Genomic DNA, 17,804 nt, shown 5'->3' with positions numbered 1-17,804 from the left:
TCCCTGAAGTTGCTCCAGTGAGTCACTGTGATGCTAACCCTTTAAGAATTTAATTAGTGGCAGGTTTCAGTGTCTCCTAAATAAAATGTTGGTGAGAAAGCTGAATATTTTTCCTTTTTTTCCCCTTTTTTTCTTTTTTTTTGCAGCTTCAGTACAAAAATATCAGTTGTTCTCATAACCTGCTTTTATTAGCTAGTTTGTACCTTTTATACACAAGCTGTAAGATTTGAACGGTAAGATAAACCAGAATTAAATAGAGGAGCTTTATTGATTGGTTCTTCTAAATGTATAACTTTCAAGATAGCTCTGTACTGAAAAACAATTTTTTAAGGAACAAGTTCATTCCTTTACAGACCATTAGAGGCAATTTGGAAATGTATAGATGACTGACTACCAAAGCTGAAGGCTATAAGGAATCCTGTAATTGTAGGGGGAATGATCGCGTCACAAGATGTATCCACAGATTTGTGACGTATGCGCTGGCTTCGTCACTTGGTGTGGAACACCAGGGGCCTCACCATGCCCGCCAGGACTTTGGGAAGCTGGGAGGCAATCACCTCTGACATCATCTCTGGAAACTCCACTCTCATGGCGTCTGCCTGGATATAGGTGCTCAGACAGAACAGATTGACCTTTTTCACTATCTGTCAGGAAAAAAATAAAAACATTGGTACTCATTAAAGCAGCGGTTAGCTTAAAAATGAGATTCAATGCTGCTGTGCTCGGATCTGTGGGGGGAGCGTACATCGTGCATGGCGTCCATCAGTTTAGTGAGGTGGTAGAATCGCTGCGAGCTGGCCACCAAGCCCTTCTCCCTCATGTGGATGGCCATGGTCAGCTCCCGGATGTAGTTTTGTCTCATGTCTTCAAATGCTGCCTGACTTTTGAGTCCCTCAAGAGGCACTTAAAACAGAGAAGACACTTGTAGGTTAAAAATGTTTATTTTATTTTATTATGCACTTTTAAATGTAGAAAAAGCTCAACAAACACAATGGAAGTTAAAAACAATGTTTTTCAGTCGGTGTAAAACTAGGACTTGATAACAGCTGCTACATAAATCTTGCCAAGGTCCAGCAGCCCTGTGAAACACTCCCTTTATTGTGCAGCGCTACAGCAGATACTCATCAAAGCCTTGCATCTCTGTTTGCAACATCCTGCGGTATGCGGTTACTTCAAACAACACAAGGTGAAAAATTAGTCATCTTGAGTCTGATTCAGGAAGGATTCTGGCTTTTACCTGTGTTGAGTAATATTATGGCTTTCATGCAGAGAAACTCCTCGCGCGTCACTTGGAGATTTGAAAACTCCTGGGGGATGAACTGTATCGCCAGGCAGAGGTCGTAAATCGGAGATCTCCTCATTTGCTCCCTGACAGGAAAAACAAAACAAAATGTTTCATGTGTCTGAAAAACCTAGAGCCTCTTTTTCATCCAAAATCCCTGCTCTGGGTATAAACAACGGTAACTCCTAATCATCAGAAATGAAAAGCCAACTCAAATTGCCTGTGCGATGATGGTGACTTACTGACTAAGGATCAGATCAGGTGCAAAGTATAAATATTCACTGGTGACGTTCTGATAGGAGCGCCACCCAAGAGAGAACACCATCAGGTTCATCCACGAGTACTGGATGAGGGTCATCTGATCAGTGATGTGAAGATTACGAAACCCTAAGAAAGAAAATATATATATTTTTTCATTTAGAAGTCATTTTTATATATATATATATGTGTATGTATGTATGTATATATGTATCATATATTTCATAGTAGATGCAACCTGTCTTAACATCTGTGCAGCCCAGGGTTTAACCAGTACTATTTTTTTTATTTACGATTACAGCTTTTAGAAATTCTTTCATTTGAACATTTCCTGTGACAAACAAATGCTTTTTTTCCACTTCTCTCATAACCAATAAGTATGGCCTTCTATCTCAGCCGGCGTTTAAGGCTGAGACCTTCGGCGAGTACTGCCGGTGGATCACCATGGCGATAACTTTGCTGACCCTGAGCTGCAGAGAGCCATTACCTGGCAGGGACTTTGACCACTTGACGATCCACAGCAGCTGCTTCTCACACAGCCTGTTGAGGCTGTTGAGCAGAATATGCGGACCCTCGGACTGGCTGCTGTCATAACCGGAGTACAAGGTCTCCGGTTCGATGTTTTCCAGGATGTTGAGGATCTGTTGGGAGAGTTGCACCTCACGGATACCCGGTATGCTTGACATGGAGGTCAAGGCCTGGTTGTCGCTGGACATGGCCAAGTGGGACTGGAACATCAGGGACGGGGTGAAACCCAAGGATTTCAAGGCCCCAAAACGCTTCAGCTTCCTGCCTGTGACATGAGGGCAAGGCTTGGTTAGATTGCTTGATAACACATCTCAGAGCTTTTTCCATCTATGCCAAGTCAATTCCAAATTTGCAAAAGGATTTAAAATCATTGTTGTGTTTTTGATTCATGCACTTTTTAACATTCTCTCTAAGACTTGATGTTACATAGCCAATCAGTTTAATTTCTGCATATGGGTGCATAACTGGCAAAAAGCAATCCAACCAAATGGTTACCTCCGAGCATCATTCCCGCTTGGTAGCACTTTCGGAGGCGACACGCGGGGCAATTCTTTCGCCGAATTTTGTCCACAATGCAGTCATTTCGCCCAGCGCAGAGATAGCTGTGATGGCCTGTTGAGCAAAGACAGGGTACAGACAACAAACACAATTTTTAACAAGCACTTGATTTTTCAAATATGTATCGTGGAGGAGAGGCACATAACGAAAGGGGTGGGAGAAGTGTTGAAGGGCTCTTGACTATTAACATGGACACTCCACCCACACAGAGGCAGCGCTCTGAGGAGAGATCTGAAGAAGAAAATGAGATAAAAGTAAGGCTGTGAGGACAGAGTGACACGGCCCTGGTGAGACATAGTGGCTCTTCTATATCTCACATTGTGAGATAACAAGAAAAAGAAGTTCAAGATGAAGAACAGAGTGAACGCTAGTCAATGTGATACTGTTGCTAATGACCTTTAACAACTACCATAGAAGGTCAGGCACATTTGATGTGGTAACTCCCTTTTAGTGTGATACAGCATCCACTGTAGACTTGTGATAGCTGACATAACAGATTAATAATAGTGTTTTTCTTTATCTTTTAGTTTATTTTGTTGGGAACGATGCCCACTGGTCAACAGAACAAATGAGCAATCATAGGAGACACATTTTCATTTGCAGGCACCCTTATATTCCAGTCTTATACATTAAAGAGGATGTAAAATGTTATATGGTAACGTATAACAGTGGGAATAAAACTACACATGCATCAACAGTATAGGTTGGAGTAGGAAAATAAAAATAATAAAAAAAGGGAAGGGAAGGGCTATTAAAACAGGCATGTTTGATCAGCTGTCCCTGGCCAGATGTTAAAAAACATCTTGAAATAGAATACATTCTGGGAAAAAAGCAGTTAAACTGTCTGCTGTAGCTAATGGGTTTATTCCCTTTCATAATAAACTCTATGGGTTGAACAAAGTGTGTACAAAAAACTAAAGAAAGAAAAACTTAGAACGTGCACTTAAAATGATTTGGTAGTTAGAACATGACATTTCAAGAAGCAGGCTTTCTTCGCTCACCTTCAACTGCTCTCTTAAAAAAGACTTTGCAGCTCCCGCAGGTTAAGACTCCATAGTGGCAACCAGATGCCTCATCACCACAGATCACACACAGCCTCTGAGGTGGCATACTGAAAAATAATAATACATAAACATACATTAATTAACTCTTCTATGATGCTAAATTCCTACAAAAACTTCAGGTGGGTCCATTCTGTCTTATAGCAGAACACCTTGATCCTAAACCTTCATTTTAGATTGATTTAAGCTTACATCTTTTAAATGAAGATGAACTGTACATTGAATAAACTACATTAAGGAGTAAATCATATAATTGTAACAAAAGTTTGTTGATTTCCACTTTCTGCTACTCAGAACTGGACTTATGATCACCTGATCATCAATTTATGTTTGATCTGGAAACTCTTTTCCATATATAAAGCATCACTCTCATTAAAGCAAAGTTGATGGGTGACTCAGTGTTGATGAAACAGTGAAAATGAAGTATTTTACCCGGGGAATGTGGAGAAAGGTGCCTGGTTCCTCTGGGTCAGGGCCTGGGTCTGGACCCCTTCGTAGCCTCCGTGGGTGAACAGGTCGTCGGTCATCCCTGCGGACTGACGCCAGTACTGAGGCTCAGCCGGAGCCGTCTGCCAGCGAGGGACTTCACTCTTATACATCATCAGACCCGACCTGGAGTCTGTCCTCACCTGGCTGAGCGCAGGTAGCTGCTCCGACTGGTTCATCTCCAGCAGGAAGTTAGGAGATCCGTCCAGCCCGGGTCGAGGCCCGGCCGGAGAGAAACCCGTCGAATCCCCGTCCTTCCTATCGGGGTCGCAACAGGTGTCGAGAGCAAGTATCTCCGATGAAGATGATGATGAAGATGATGGATCGAAGGTGTGACAGTGCGTGTCCATAATCACAGAAGGCTCCTTCTCGTCTTTGATGAACTTAAACGAACTTAAACTCGCACATGGCAAACTTTCGTTGGTCCTCTGAACTTTTGCAAAGTCTTCCCACGGTGCACTGTCACACTTCACATATCCTCCTCCGGGCTCGTACAGCTGCTTTCCTGCGGCCGAAGCGTCGAGCAAGCTGCAGTCTTTGAAAACTGCTCCGTCGCTGCTGGAAGTCAAGTCGTGGAACAGAGAGTCGACGGTGCCGAAATGACGCACGGATGAGGACATGCAAGTCCGAGACTGTGGGTCGTAGTCACTTACTCTTGTGTCGGTGGAATCGGCCGTGGAGGTGCTGATGGTGTTCATCCTCCTGTTGGTCTGGACGCTGTGTGAGATATAACCTGCTGCTCAGACTCCTGTAGTCCTCCTCCCCGTCCACAGAGGTTGTGACCACGTCCCTGTCTTTCACACGGGAAGACAGAGAGTGTTTCTCTCCCCCACCCCTGTGTGTTTATGTGAGGGATTAAATAAACTTGGCATGTGAAAAATGACAAGTTGTTCAGGTTGTGGGTGTCATGTTTCAAAGCTGTATGGGTGTTCTTCTTTTTTCCTCTTTCACAGATTTCATTACATTACATTACATTACATTACATTACAGTACATTACATTACATTACATTACATTACAGTACATTACATTACATTACAGTACATTACATTACATTACATTACATTACATTACAGTACATTACATTACAGTACATTACAGTACAGTACATTACATTACATTACAGTACACTACATTACAGTACATTACATTACATTACATTACAGTACATTACATTACATTACATTACAGTACACTACATTACATTACATTACATTACATTACATTACATTACAGTACATTACATTACATTACATTACAGTACACTACATTACATTACATTACAGTACATTACATTACATTACATTACATTACATTACAGTACATTACATTACAGTACATTACAGTACATTACATTACATTACATTACATTACATTACAGTACATTACAGTACATTACAGTACATTACATTACAGTACACTACATTACAGTACATTACAGTACATTACAGTACAGTACATTACATTACATTACAGTACATTACATTACATTACAGTACATTACATTACAGTACATTACATTACAGTACATTACACTACATTACATTACATTACAGTACACTACATTACATTACATTACAGTACATTACATTACATTACATTACAGTACACTACATTACATTACATTACATTACATTACATTACAGTCATTAGCAACGCTTTTATCCAAAGCGACTTACAGGAAGTGTATTCAACATAGGTATTCAAGAGAACTACTAGTCACCAGAAGTCATAAGTGCATCTCCTTTCTTAAACAAGCATCTTAAAGCATAAACCAGAGCAAAAGTATAGAAACAAACTAATAGGAATACAATAAGTGCTAAGCGGAAGGCTCAGGGTGCAATACCATAACTATAATTATTCTCTCTGTATTTATAAGATTTTTCTCTTAGTTATTGTGTTTTTTTTTCTTACTTACTTGTTTAAAATACTTGTTTGTTTTTTCTACTATGTCTCTTGTTTGCACTATATCTATAAAGGATATATAAACTACAGTACATTACATTACAGTCATTTAGCGACTTACAATAAGTGTATTCAACATAGGTATTCAAGAGAACTACTAGTCACCAGAAGTCATAAGTGCATCTCCTTTCTTAAACAAGCATCTTAAAGCATAAACCAGAGCAAAAGTATAGTGCAGAGGCAGATTACTACGAAAACAATAATTGCAACAGACTAATCCGAATATAATAAGTGCTACAAACTACTACGAATAGGATAAGTGCAGTAAACAAATACAAATTCAATAAGTGCATTTCCTCGTCTTCCTCGTAGCATTTATTGCATTCGTATTAGTTGTTGCACTTACTGTATTCGTATTTGTTTACTGCACTTATCCTATTCGTAGTAGTTTGTAGCACTTATTATATTCGTATTAGTCTGTTGCAATTATTGTTTTCGTAGTAATTTGCCTCTGCACTATACTTTTGCTCTGGTTTATGCTTTAAGATGCTTGTTTAAGAAAGGAGATGCACTTATGACTTCTGGTGACTAGTAGTTCTCTTGAATACCTATGTTGAATACACTTATTGTAAGTCGCTTTGGATAAAAGCGTCTGCTAAATGACTGTAATGTAATGTAATTTCCAATAGCTCTCCCCTTATTCAGACAACACAGCCAATCCTCCGAAGGATGCCAGTGGAAGAATCAATGCAGAGCCCCTCTACAGATGAATGGAGCTACAGAAGACCTATAGTGAAATAGCCAGCCAATGAGGAGAGGGGATCACTACAATGCCAAGGGCCTGTAGTCTCCACCCTACTGTTCATGAATGAGGTAACATGACGACAGAGGCTAAATGAGAAAAAAAAACATTGGAGACTTGGTGCCCTTTTGAAAGATGACACCACAATGCTTTCACTGATCTAATAGTTATTCCAAAGATTCCTTAGTCATGCTTACCATCCCTGCTGAGGGTCAAGACCCAATCATATGGTTTCATTATTAGTATAAATATGTATGTTCTTATTATAGGTGATTACTATTACTTTCAGGTATGAGAACAGGGTTTTTGTTTAACAAAAAGAATCAGAGGACAAAATCATTTCCGTTGTGCTTTTGCAGTTTTATCTAAGTTTGACCACTTTGGGACATTTTCCAATCTAAGTGGCACAGAGCTGTTCAATAATGTCCTTAAGAAAATATATTTTTCATTTCAGATATATTCCATTTTGCACACTTGCATCTATTTAAAGTTGCTTCTTAAGTTCTCAATCAAATAGTTTTTTTTTTGTTTGCTGTTTAGTTGACCAAATTCACATGAACAGCCCTTGATAAAGTGAAGACTATTTACTAATTCATCTTCTGTATCTTGATCCTCTACTTTTCTCAAAACATTTGGCCCTCTAACAGACTTAATACTAGTCTAATTTATATTTCTGTTATCTAGGTTGGATAACAGAGTGATTTCACTATTCAAGTGAATCATCTGAGTGAGGATGTTGCTGATGAATGTGCCTATGATGCACACACAGGCCTTGGCCATATCTCTGACCAACGTCATCCGTCTGACTATATCAGAGGGGATTCTCATGCTGTGGCCTGACATAATTCTTGCATAACTAAATTTACAAGATGTGTTCTTTAAATGCTGTAATGGCCTACTTTTCAAACAAGGCTTCTAATCTTTTAATGTTACGCTGATGGGTCGCGGTGACCCCAAGCCTTCAACGCTTTTGCAATCCCCATCCTCTGGTTTGCTTAATACATTCAAACACATATTTCTAATATCGTAGACACTTAATGGTTAATGCATTTTTGTGGACCCACGATGTTCATCTTATAGGAAGTGAGTGTGCGCTTATTTTATCTGTGTTGCTGTTGAAATAAGGGCCATGCGCCTTAGTTTTCCTTTATATAAATGCTTCACAGTAGCTCTGCTCAGGGACTTGAATGTGGTTGAAGCTTTTATACTCCTGGCCCGACCTTAGATGGTGGTGAGCAGTTTGTCTACCTGACAGGTCAGACTGTTCTCAAATGTTTGCCTTGCTTCACAGGAAGGAAGAGAGAGGGGGAGCACAGCACAGTCTGCTGCACTGGTTTTTAAAAACCCATAAAAGCTCTGTACTCCATGATGTGAAGATAATCAACACATTTTAATTGTATTATGCTTAAGTGATCAACATTCTAATAAAACGCATATTAAAAAAATCTAAAAGTTAATGTCCTTGTAGAACAATTAAAACCAGAGTCCTGTTGATTGATTTTAAGGTACCTCTCATAACTTGAGGTTCACAGAAAGCTCTGAGGGCAGTAATTATCTACAAGCCTTTATTTATTTGTATGTAACGTCTGACTCATGAACCTGACACAACCAAACATATGCTCCTTTTTCTTTTATATTTATCTGTACGGCTTTTCTATTCCAGATGGAAAAACATCGCATCCAAATCAAAGCACATAAACAGCTGGTAACAGGCAGCACAATCATATGTTAGCAGTCATTAGTGCATACTTGTGTAACAAGAAAAGAAATCCATTAGTGCCACCATGTGATTAACTGTAGAGATAAAGGGAAAGGGACAAAGATAATTCCATTAATTCCCTTCTCAAAGGTGGATACATTCACACTCAGTGGGGGAAACAAAATCAAGAATGTCAACTATTTCCTTATTTAAAATAAAGAATAACAATTTTCATCAGTCAAGACATTAAAGCCAACTCATTCTTCTGCTCTTCTCTCTGCCGAACATGCATGACCTCTCCCAGTTGGCTGATGAGCTTAGCCAGCGTCTCCATGTCGTGGTTCGCCCTTTCCAGCAGCTCATAGCGGAGACTGGAGATGTCCTGTTTGATCTCCTTCAGTTCACCTGTGGGACAGCATCAAAATCGTGTTTGGTAATTTGTTGATCCGGACAAGAGAAGAACTTTATCCAGAAAACCTGCAGAACTTACCTTCATTTATTTCATCATTGTCTTTATCTCTCTGTGCTTTTAAAATGAATCTTTTGATGAGGCGATTCATTATGATCTGTGATTAGGAACAGAGGATTTCAGTCATAAACTGATGTCAATTGTTCCTAAAATGTAAAGCTGGTTAGGAGGGGAAAAAAACAGCTGCCAACTAGTTTAAAGAGCATGTATAATTATACAATATTGTTTTGACTGATGTATTATATTGGTGCTAAGATTTAAATACCCTTTTTGTACTTCAGTGTGTCCTCTTGATACAAGGTACTACAATAATCTTACTAACATTGCATTATCTATGTTCACTATGTGAAAGACTCAACAGCTCAGTTAGTAGGATTAACTGCTTTACTTGGTGACGGGTTTGACAAAGCAATGCTTCCAGTCCCAGATCTTCCTGTTGCCTCAGCTAAGATGAGAAACAACAACAAAAAAGAGAAGAAGCACCGTTAAATCATACTTTCCAAGCACACCCTCACAACTGCAACTATCTAAATGTGACACAAGAGGGCCCTGTAGACTCTTATCAAAGAATATAGGTCATCTTTACCAGACGAATTAGAAATGTCTCTATCCATTATTTACATCCATTAAAATGATTTTGGTAATTTCATTGCTTGAATTATCATCTGTTTCAACAGCAGATGCCTCACCTTGTTGAGCTCCAACTCATCATTTGAATTTTCTTGGCTTTTGCCTTTAGGTAAATCCCAGAGAAATGCCCTTATCCCCAGCAAGAGGGAAATGACAGACGCGGGGCTGGGTACCAGGTTGAAGGGGACAGGAAGTGTGCCCCCGTGCTCAAAGTACGAGAACCAGAGCTTTGCTCTGGCAAACTTCCACTCAACATCAGAGTCATCCTGCACCGAGAGAGGAAACGGTACGGACCGGGTAAGAGCCAGGGGAAACATTTATAGAGCAACAGGAAGTTTGCAGTTTGAATTTCTATTTTGCAACATCAAATACAGCATGTACACAAACATGAACTGAAATGTGATACTTTGGCATAAATCAGCAGTTAATCATAACATCTGTTGACATTTTAAGTCAAATGAAATTCAAATTATTATTATGGTCTTAGAACAAAATGGTCATTATCATCACTGATAGTGTACAAGCGACAAAAATGAATACTTATTTATCTATGGTTAAGATGTACCTCTATTTCCTGGAAGGAGCTATTGAACATGGCAATGAGCATATTGAGCAAGACGATCACCATGATGATGTTGTACACCCCATACAGAACATAGCCAATATTCTCAATGAACTTATGGTCGATGTTAATGACCACTGATTTCACTTCTGACAAGCCAAAGATGGCCCAAAACAACGTTTTAAAACTCTCTTCAAGCCTGGAGGAATAAAGAAATGGGAATTAAATCGTGCATTGCAAACCAATTCCTTCATATTAACTCGTCACAGATTGTATCCAAAGGCGCAATTGGAAAATATTCAGAACATTTTCAAAGCCTTTTCAGGCAACAGTCTGTAGCCGTCACTCACGTTGTGAAGGCATCGTTGTGCTTGGCTCCGAGGTAGTATGAGTACAGATTGAACATTCCAACCATGAACGCAACAAAGACCGTTATGAAAATAACCATGAACTTAAAGATGTCTTTTACAGTTCTTCCCAGAGAGATCTGCAAAGGCCCGAAGCTCTCATTGGCGGGCAGGATGTATGCGATGCGAGAGAAACTGAGCACAACTGCGACTGCGTAGAGGCCCTCAGAAATAAGCTGAGGGTCTGAGGGCATCCAGTGGATTCGAGCTGGAAATAGAAAAATGCTGAATGTGACGGTTTTCATGCTGTAAAATTTTGCTCAATGTAGATCCCTACCTGTGTATAGCACTCATACAGGGAATACAATTTAGCCTGGGTATTTTGATACTGAATAAGCCAGAAAATCAATAAGTGGAAAAAGGCTGTTATGATAATACTCAACTTGGTGGAAAAATGATTAGCATAATTTTATGTTTAGGGGTTTCCTGTTCTATGTCTCAAAATGATGGAGGATAAATTAATACTTAAAAAAACCCCAGTATAACACTGATGCAACCTAAAATGTAAGTCTGAACCAATAGAACATCTTTAATAATAAAATATATAAGGTTAGGTTTATGCGTATAGAAAAACAATTGAAACTGAACATTAAACACTTCTTGTCATTCTTTAATTCCTTGGTCGACACTTACCCAGCTGGAAGTACTGTATCTCAGAAGGCAAGGTTATGTTGGACAGGTCAGTGTGGTGCTTGTCAACATAACACTGGGCTGAATACGCATGCCAGAAAGCCATTAATCTGGCAATGAAAGAGGTCATGAAAATGGCCAAAATACTGAAGTCAAGAAGGTTCCAGGGTTCTGAGATATATTCCCGGATGTCCTGCGACCAAATATCTTTACATTCTTCCCAGATCTTCCCTGTAGGAATAAAACAAAACATCTCACATTTGGTTAACAGTCACACTGCTTCTCTCTCAAATTAAATTATGGCTGATGTGATATATATATAACCATGATTAAATGAATTGTTAGTCAAATCACATAGAATTTACTGACGCTGTATACTGGCAAAGCGTGGGTGATAAATGGCTCCAAAGTCTCGCCTGCAGAGCTAAGTGAAAGTGTCACCTTGCCTTTTTTTCAGCTTTTGAAAGTCTTCACCGGTCTGATTTATTGTGGCACACGTGGTAGGAATACATAATTATCTCTGAGGGGCAATTTCGTTGCATGATAGATGTTTGGAGATTCAGAACACTTCAATGGCATGTCGTATCCTTGACCCTGTGCGCACAGCAGAGTGGTGTAATTTTAAAAGTGTGGGAGTGTCAGAAAGTTGGTCGAGGAATACATTAACATAACATAAAATATATACTAACGTCATAGAAAATGTTCCGACTGCTAGTAGCTGTGAAAGAATGTGGAGGGAAATTGTGTGTGTTGGGGTAAGGATTTTTTACACTCATGACCTATGACCCAGGATATGATGAGAATCTCCATCCAGGTGAAGGGGGTGGTCTTCATACGAAACAGTTGTGAGGGGTGATCGTGGATGGTCATGTTGGGCAGCAGCGATGTTCCCCCAAAACGGTCCGCAGCGTTCAGCACCAGCAGGCAGAGAAACATCATGAAGGAGGCAGCATGGGCCACAAACTTCAGGAAAGGTCCACACATGAGTTTCCCTAACTGACAGCGAAGGCAAACAGAACAAACATTATTTAAGCTGCACCCAATTCATTTCACATTGTATGGATACAGCCTCTGGCAGCATATCATCATTGCACACAGTAAGAGATTAATCAAAACTTCAGACCAAAACATGAAACAGTCTTCTATGAAGCAGAAGGCAGCCGCATTACCAACATTATCCAAACCAGTAATCCAAATCAGAAGCAAAACATGGCTCTGAGAGAGTTTTCTGACATCACATTACCGGCTAAGGAAATCAGTTCAGGCTTTATTAATCTTGCAGCTCCACAACAAGATAACAAACCCGCAAAAAGCGTTTTTGTGGCCAATGTGTTATCAAAGTTGGCCTATTTAAACATCTAGCAGATACAGAGAAACTTTAGAGTCATGTCAAAGTCCAACATGTATTCTAATTATAGCTCTGTCATAAGTGTTAAAAGTGTTTCCCAAAAAGAAAAGTCAAAACAATAAGCGAATGGAGAACCAAAATCTGGCCCCTTTTATGTGTGTCAGTGTTGATGGTGGATGAGCAATAAATTACTCAGTCAGTGCTATATTGACCGAAAAAGCATTAAGGAGCAGTGGGCTGCTGTGAAGTGCCCATGGAGCAACTTGGGGTTCAGTGTCTCGCTCAAGGACACTTTAGATCGGTTTGCTAACCCTATGGTTAAAGGGCGAGTCAAACAAACACAGGACTTTCAACCAGTAGGCCAGTGTCTGTGACTTGTTTTTCGTACCTCTCTTACATTGTTTTACATATCTCACGTAGTTATTTTAAGCCCATGATGTTTCTCGTAAACTCAGTGGTTAGTCAACCACATTTAAGGTGCATAATCATCCCCTTTAAGTCAAAACAATGTCCAACTTTTTGAGAACTCACCTTACTTGATGGTGCTATCCAGTATATAAAGGACAGAACAGGCAACCCAGCAGCTACACCGAAGACAAGAAGGTTTTTAACGGCTGTGGTTTGCTGACGTAGTCCCGATAAGTTTTCGTACCAAATGGAGAGGAGTTGCTGTTGGCAGTTTGGATGTGCAACAAACTGTCCCGTTGGCATTATGTGTGTTTGTTGTGTGAGAGAGAGAGAGAGAGAGAGAGAGAGAGAGAGAGAGAGAGAGAGAGAGAGAGAGAGAGAGAGAGAGATGGAGAGCAAGGGAAAATGATTATTTAAGGACATAAAAAAACGCAAGGTTAAATATGAAAACATGTATATCAATTCTAATCCTTAAAGTGATTAAAGTGCTTTTCTCGCATGCTTACCTTTTTAACTTCATATTTTATTGCAAGTTTTAACCTGATAAGGTTTTGTCTGCCCAAGGCCTCAGAGCTTTGACATGATTCAGTGTCCCCGTTTAACACGGCCTTCACTTCCTCTGTGTTCCGACACAAATCCAGGAGTCCCACCACAAAGTCTTTGCACTGCATGGATAGTTTCTTGTAATCATTCTATAACAGACAAAGGCAACATAAATAGCAGTGCATGCACCTTTATGAAACGCCAATTGCACACAAAAACCCCTCAAATCTTGTCATAACTGCAGCCAGCAATCTTTTAAACGACATGATGTATAGCTATGTAACTGTTATTTGAGTTTAACATAAAGTACATTCAACAAAGTACCTTAAACTCCTTCTCAATGTTAGCCAGAACTGCAAGCTCATTGCTCAGCTCCAGAGCCGCCATCACTGGGTCTTCATTGGAGAGGGACAGATACGCCGGACTGGCCAGACATTTATACGCGTTGATGCGGGATTGTGAATGGCTGAACGAGTCGTGCCTCTGCTGCTTGCTGCAGGTGCTGCACTGGCAGAAGTAGTCATGGGGCCGCTCCACGCGGGACCCCTTCATGAGAAGTATATGCACGATTTCATACTCATGGCACTGGGAGGCCAGGATGATGGGAGTGATGTCTTGAGAGAAACGCGTGCCATCCTCATCATAGGCAAAGAAGTCATCGCGTGTGTCCGCCTGGCTGGGTCTGTTGGTCAGCCTCTCTCCGTCTGCGAAGGCCTGATGGCTCAGTATGGTGTCCACTATACGGATGTAGCCTTTACTGATGGCTAACAGCAAGGCGTCTCCTATTCTCGAGAGGTCCTTCTTCCTAAGTAGGAGCTTAGTCACCTCTAAATGCTCATTCGCAACCGCCAGCTGCAGTGCATTCTGGCCCATGTAGTTCACGCAGTTGACGTCGAGCTCCGGCAGCTCCTCTAGCATCCGCCTCACTTCAGGAGCATTGCCGTATTCTGCAGCATCTAAGAAAAGTTCCTCTATCCTGGACAGGCAGGAAGAGGATTCAGTGTGATAAAGGTAACCGGCTCCCCGTAAGGCTGGTCGCCGGGGTTTGGCCCCAACTTGCTGCGGCATCATGGCTCTACCTTCATTCCTCCACCTAAACACAGGTTAAGATATGGCTGATGACCTTATCTGTGTTAATGTAATTATGTATAACAAAATACTCAAATTTCCCTCTCAAATCCAAATCACACAAAGTTCTGGATAAGTAGGATTTACTATTAGTTTCTTACTAAGCAGACACATTACTTTAAAGGGGACATATCATGCAAATTTCTGGTTCATTCATGTGTTTTGGTTTTCTGCTAAAACATGTTTGCATGTTCTAATGTTCGAAAAAAAAAATAATCATACTGTCTGTCTGAATATACCCGTATTCAACATCTGTCTGATCTGCTCAGTTTCAGCGCCTGTCTCTTTAAATCCCAATCCCAAAAACCCTAGTATGCTCTGATTGGCCTGTAAGAAAAATGCAAAAATACTGCGCACATTTGTACAAGGCCTATTAAATAAAGGCTGGGACAAGATGTTGAGCTGACTGTAGCTGCGTTGTCGGAGGGTTACAGAAGGTGGCGCTATGAATAAGGGATGGTGACCGCTCAGGTGCTCTTTGGTTGAGCTCAGCTTGACAGAATATAGACATGACTTTTGGGGTACTCTTGTGTGCCTGAAAGTGAACCTTTGGGTAAGTGCAGACAGGATTTTACTGCGCATGTGTTGTACACCAATCACACGAGGCATTAGGTCTCCTTGACCTTTGTAAAAATAGTATTCAAGCTGTGGGCGGTATATCCTAATGAGCCTGCAGTGACACATGAAGTTGTAGGAATCACATGTTTTCTGCAACCAAAAGAAAACCTGCCTGGGTTGTCTTATTTGAGTTTGTCAGTTTGTTGGCACTAGAGATCCCCAATACTATGTGGACAAACTCTGAAAAAGGGACTTTTTCATGATATGTCCCCTTTAATTAGTCTATTGGTTTAGGTTAAATAACATCAGCTCCATCTATTGCTTCAAGAAAAGGCCTTGGGAATAAGACAGCAATGACCTAAGCAGTGAATGGGCAACAGTGTGCAATGGACAGCTGGTCTCGGCTGAATTATAACTCACACTACATGTGTGACACCACCCACGGACGCATCATCTGCTCTTCTTCATTTCATGGCCTGGAACTGTCCATCCACTCAGCCTCTGCAGGATAGTTGACCAGATACATTTTATTTTATAATAAAAATTGTATTTGGTCAACTATCATGTATAATTCAATGTCATCAAGTGCTCAGTGGCAAACTTTATTTACTGATACGACAACAGTGACCATCTCTAATAATAATATATATGTTTTTGCGTCATTGCCAAACAAGTAAATCTACTTTCTGTTCAGTAAATTAATTTGAATAACATGGTTATCTAAGGAGCAAATTCAGCGCAGATGATGATAGACGATGACAACTTCCCTTCATTCAGTCCTAATTAGTGTTAATAAGATTTTAGATAACTGAGCGATCTGATGGGCGCACACAGTATATACAGAAAGTTCTAATACAGCGAGTATTCCTCTTTGGCATCTAGTTTATATCAGGTGAGACAAGATAAAATAAAAACTGTCATGCTGTTCTGCCAGGGAAGGTGTGACAATCCCAAATAAAATGGATAAATAACATAGTTTTTGTGTTTGTTTGCCTTCTGAAATGGCATAGGCAGCTGCTCCATGTGGATTTACCTGCCTGGATTTCTGAGAATGCATTGTTGTTTTTGTTCTGCTGCTCTTCTTCATCATACCAGATGAAAAAGCAAAAAAAAAAGAAAATGCTGTGGCACGATAGAGTACAACACTTGCAGTAACAATACTACTATAATGATGAAAAATATTCAGCAATTTACGTTGAGCAGTGTGCATTTGCATATTTAAGGACAAGCACATTAGGAGATTTGTAAAAACGGGACGCTGCAGGATGAGAGTCATACTGCTGTTGTTTTTGATAAATGTCATGGGCCTGAGGCTTTTTTCTGTAAACGCTTTAGCAAACACCGACGCATTTCAATTGACTGTTTGAAATGGGGGCACCGATTTCAGTATCGGTGTCAAATCGGAATTAAAAAAAAAGTCTAACAGGATGCTCTACTCACCTCACAAAAGACTGATGCGCCAAATAACTTCACTTTCACTTCATTTAGTCGCAGAACTCCTGTAACTGCGTCTCTGAACGTCCAGCTGCAGCTCCTTTATTTATCAGCCTCTTGACCACCTGTCTGACTGACGGTTCCCTGCGTCCCACCTGCGGTCCTGATGCTGCCGGTGCTGCCTCTGCGTCCAGTGGGCGGATTCCTAGTGTTTAAACGTAGAATATAAGGTTTTTTTGTCGAACACATATGGTCTCTGTTTTGGAGATTAGATAACTTGGTTATATTTCAGTTTAATTTCCTTAACTTTCAACAAATGTGACCGATTAGCTCACAAAAAAAACCCCCAATATATTAAAGCCCTTTGTCAAACCAATATAGGATTGAAGCTCAGCAGAAATGCTCTGACACAATTTGAAGCAGGAGATTAAGAGATTGTTTAATTACAAACTATAAGTACCGTGTGCAAGCTGCAGGAAAGAGCACAAGATTATGCCTAGATTATTTAATGGAGTAACCCCATCTACATAACAGCATGAACAATCTGAGAGAAAGGTTTCCCTAAATCCTCTTACCTCATGGTGCCATCAGATGTAACAGGCAATAACCACACACTTTTATATTTCATGAGAGGCATTATGCCCGAGCAGATATAAGTTATGCAGAAACAATAATGACTATGTGAAGATAAAATGATTACAAAAGTGTCAATAGTCCATAGTTCCCCAAATATATATATATATTTCTATTTCTATCTTTATTTTGTTGTATAGTATGTGTATTTATTGTCTGTGTCTGTGTATAGTATGTGTATTTATTGTTTGTGTAGTTGTATAGTATGTGTATTTATTGTCTGTGTAGTTGTATAGTATGTGTATTTATTGTCTGTGTAGTTGTATAGTATGTGTATTTATTGTCTGTGTAGTTGTATAGTATGTGTATTTATTGTCTGTGTAGTTGTATAGTATTTATTGTCTGTGTAGTTGTATAGTATTTATTATGTGTATTGTATTATTTTAGTATGTGTATTTATTGTCTGTGTGTTGTATAGTATGTGTATTTATTGTCTAGTATGTGTATTTATTGTCTGTGTAGTTGTATAGTATGTT

At 40.0% G+C, this 17,804-nt stretch overlaps 2 protein-coding genes across 2 annotated transcripts; both read right to left on the bottom strand.

The window, feature by feature from the left end:
* Window positions 1-480: 480 nt before the first annotated feature.
* On the bottom strand, window positions 481-4,933 carry pgr (progesterone receptor). Its single transcript, XM_054604421.1, has 8 exons — window positions 4,120-4,933; window positions 3,628-3,737; window positions 2,564-2,680; window positions 2,028-2,333; window positions 1,525-1,669; window positions 1,238-1,368; window positions 746-903; window positions 481-644 (listed from the first exon to the last, which is right to left on the bottom strand). The coding sequence occupies exons 1-8, from the start codon at window positions 4,869-4,871 to the stop codon at window positions 489-491; spliced, it is 1,875 nt and encodes a 624-aa protein (XP_054460396.1). The 5' UTR covers window positions 4,872-4,933; the 3' UTR covers window positions 481-488.
* A 3,519-nt stretch (window positions 4,934-8,452) lies between these two features.
* Window positions 8,453-16,780, bottom strand: trpc6b (transient receptor potential cation channel, subfamily C, member 6b). The gene is made up of 12 exons (XM_054596905.1): window positions 16,702-16,780; window positions 13,900-14,668; window positions 13,539-13,724; window positions 13,156-13,320; window positions 12,056-12,272; window positions 11,280-11,507; window positions 10,590-10,854; window positions 10,243-10,438; window positions 9,737-9,943; window positions 9,436-9,492; window positions 9,069-9,144; window positions 8,453-8,983 (listed from the first exon to the last, which is right to left on the bottom strand). Exons 2-12 carry the CDS (start codon window positions 14,644-14,646, stop codon window positions 8,817-8,819), a joined length of 2,511 nt encoding a protein of 836 aa, XP_054452880.1. The 5' UTR covers window positions 14,647-14,668; window positions 16,702-16,780; the 3' UTR covers window positions 8,453-8,816.
* Window positions 16,781-17,804: the final 1,024 nt, after the last annotated feature.

This window comes from Anoplopoma fimbria, chromosome 1 (assembly GCF_027596085.1).
Source record: "Anoplopoma fimbria isolate UVic2021 breed Golden Eagle Sablefish chromosome 1, Afim_UVic_2022, whole genome shotgun sequence".
NCBI classification, from domain to species: domain Eukaryota; kingdom Metazoa; phylum Chordata; class Actinopteri; order Perciformes; family Anoplopomatidae; genus Anoplopoma; species Anoplopoma fimbria.
Note: the sequence above shows the minus strand (reverse complement) of the source record. Positions and strands in the feature narration are given on the sequence as shown.

Coding starts and splice junctions, on each gene's coding strand:
- pgr (XM_054604421.1), bottom strand. CDS start 4,871: ATGAACACCATCAGCACCTCCACGGCCGATTCCACCGACACAAGAGTA. Junction 3,738..4,119: donor CCTTTCTCCACATTCCCCGG/GTAAAATACTTC, acceptor ATTATTTTTCAG/TATGCCACCTCAGAGGCTGT. Junction 2,681..3,627: donor TTTTAAGAGAGCAGTTGAAG/GTGAGCGAAGAA, acceptor TTTGCTCAACAG/GCCATCACAGCTATCTCTGC.
- trpc6b (XM_054596905.1), bottom strand. CDS start 14,646: ATGATGCCGCAGCAAGTTGGGGCCAAACCCCGGCGACCAGCCTTACGG. Junction 13,725..13,899: donor ACATTGAGAAGGAGTTTAAG/GTACTTTGTTGA, acceptor TGTCTGTTATAG/AATGATTACAAGAAACTATC. Junction 11,508..12,055: donor CATCATATCCTGGGTCATAG/GTCATGAGTGTA, acceptor TTATTCCTACAG/GGAAGATCTGGGAAGAATGT.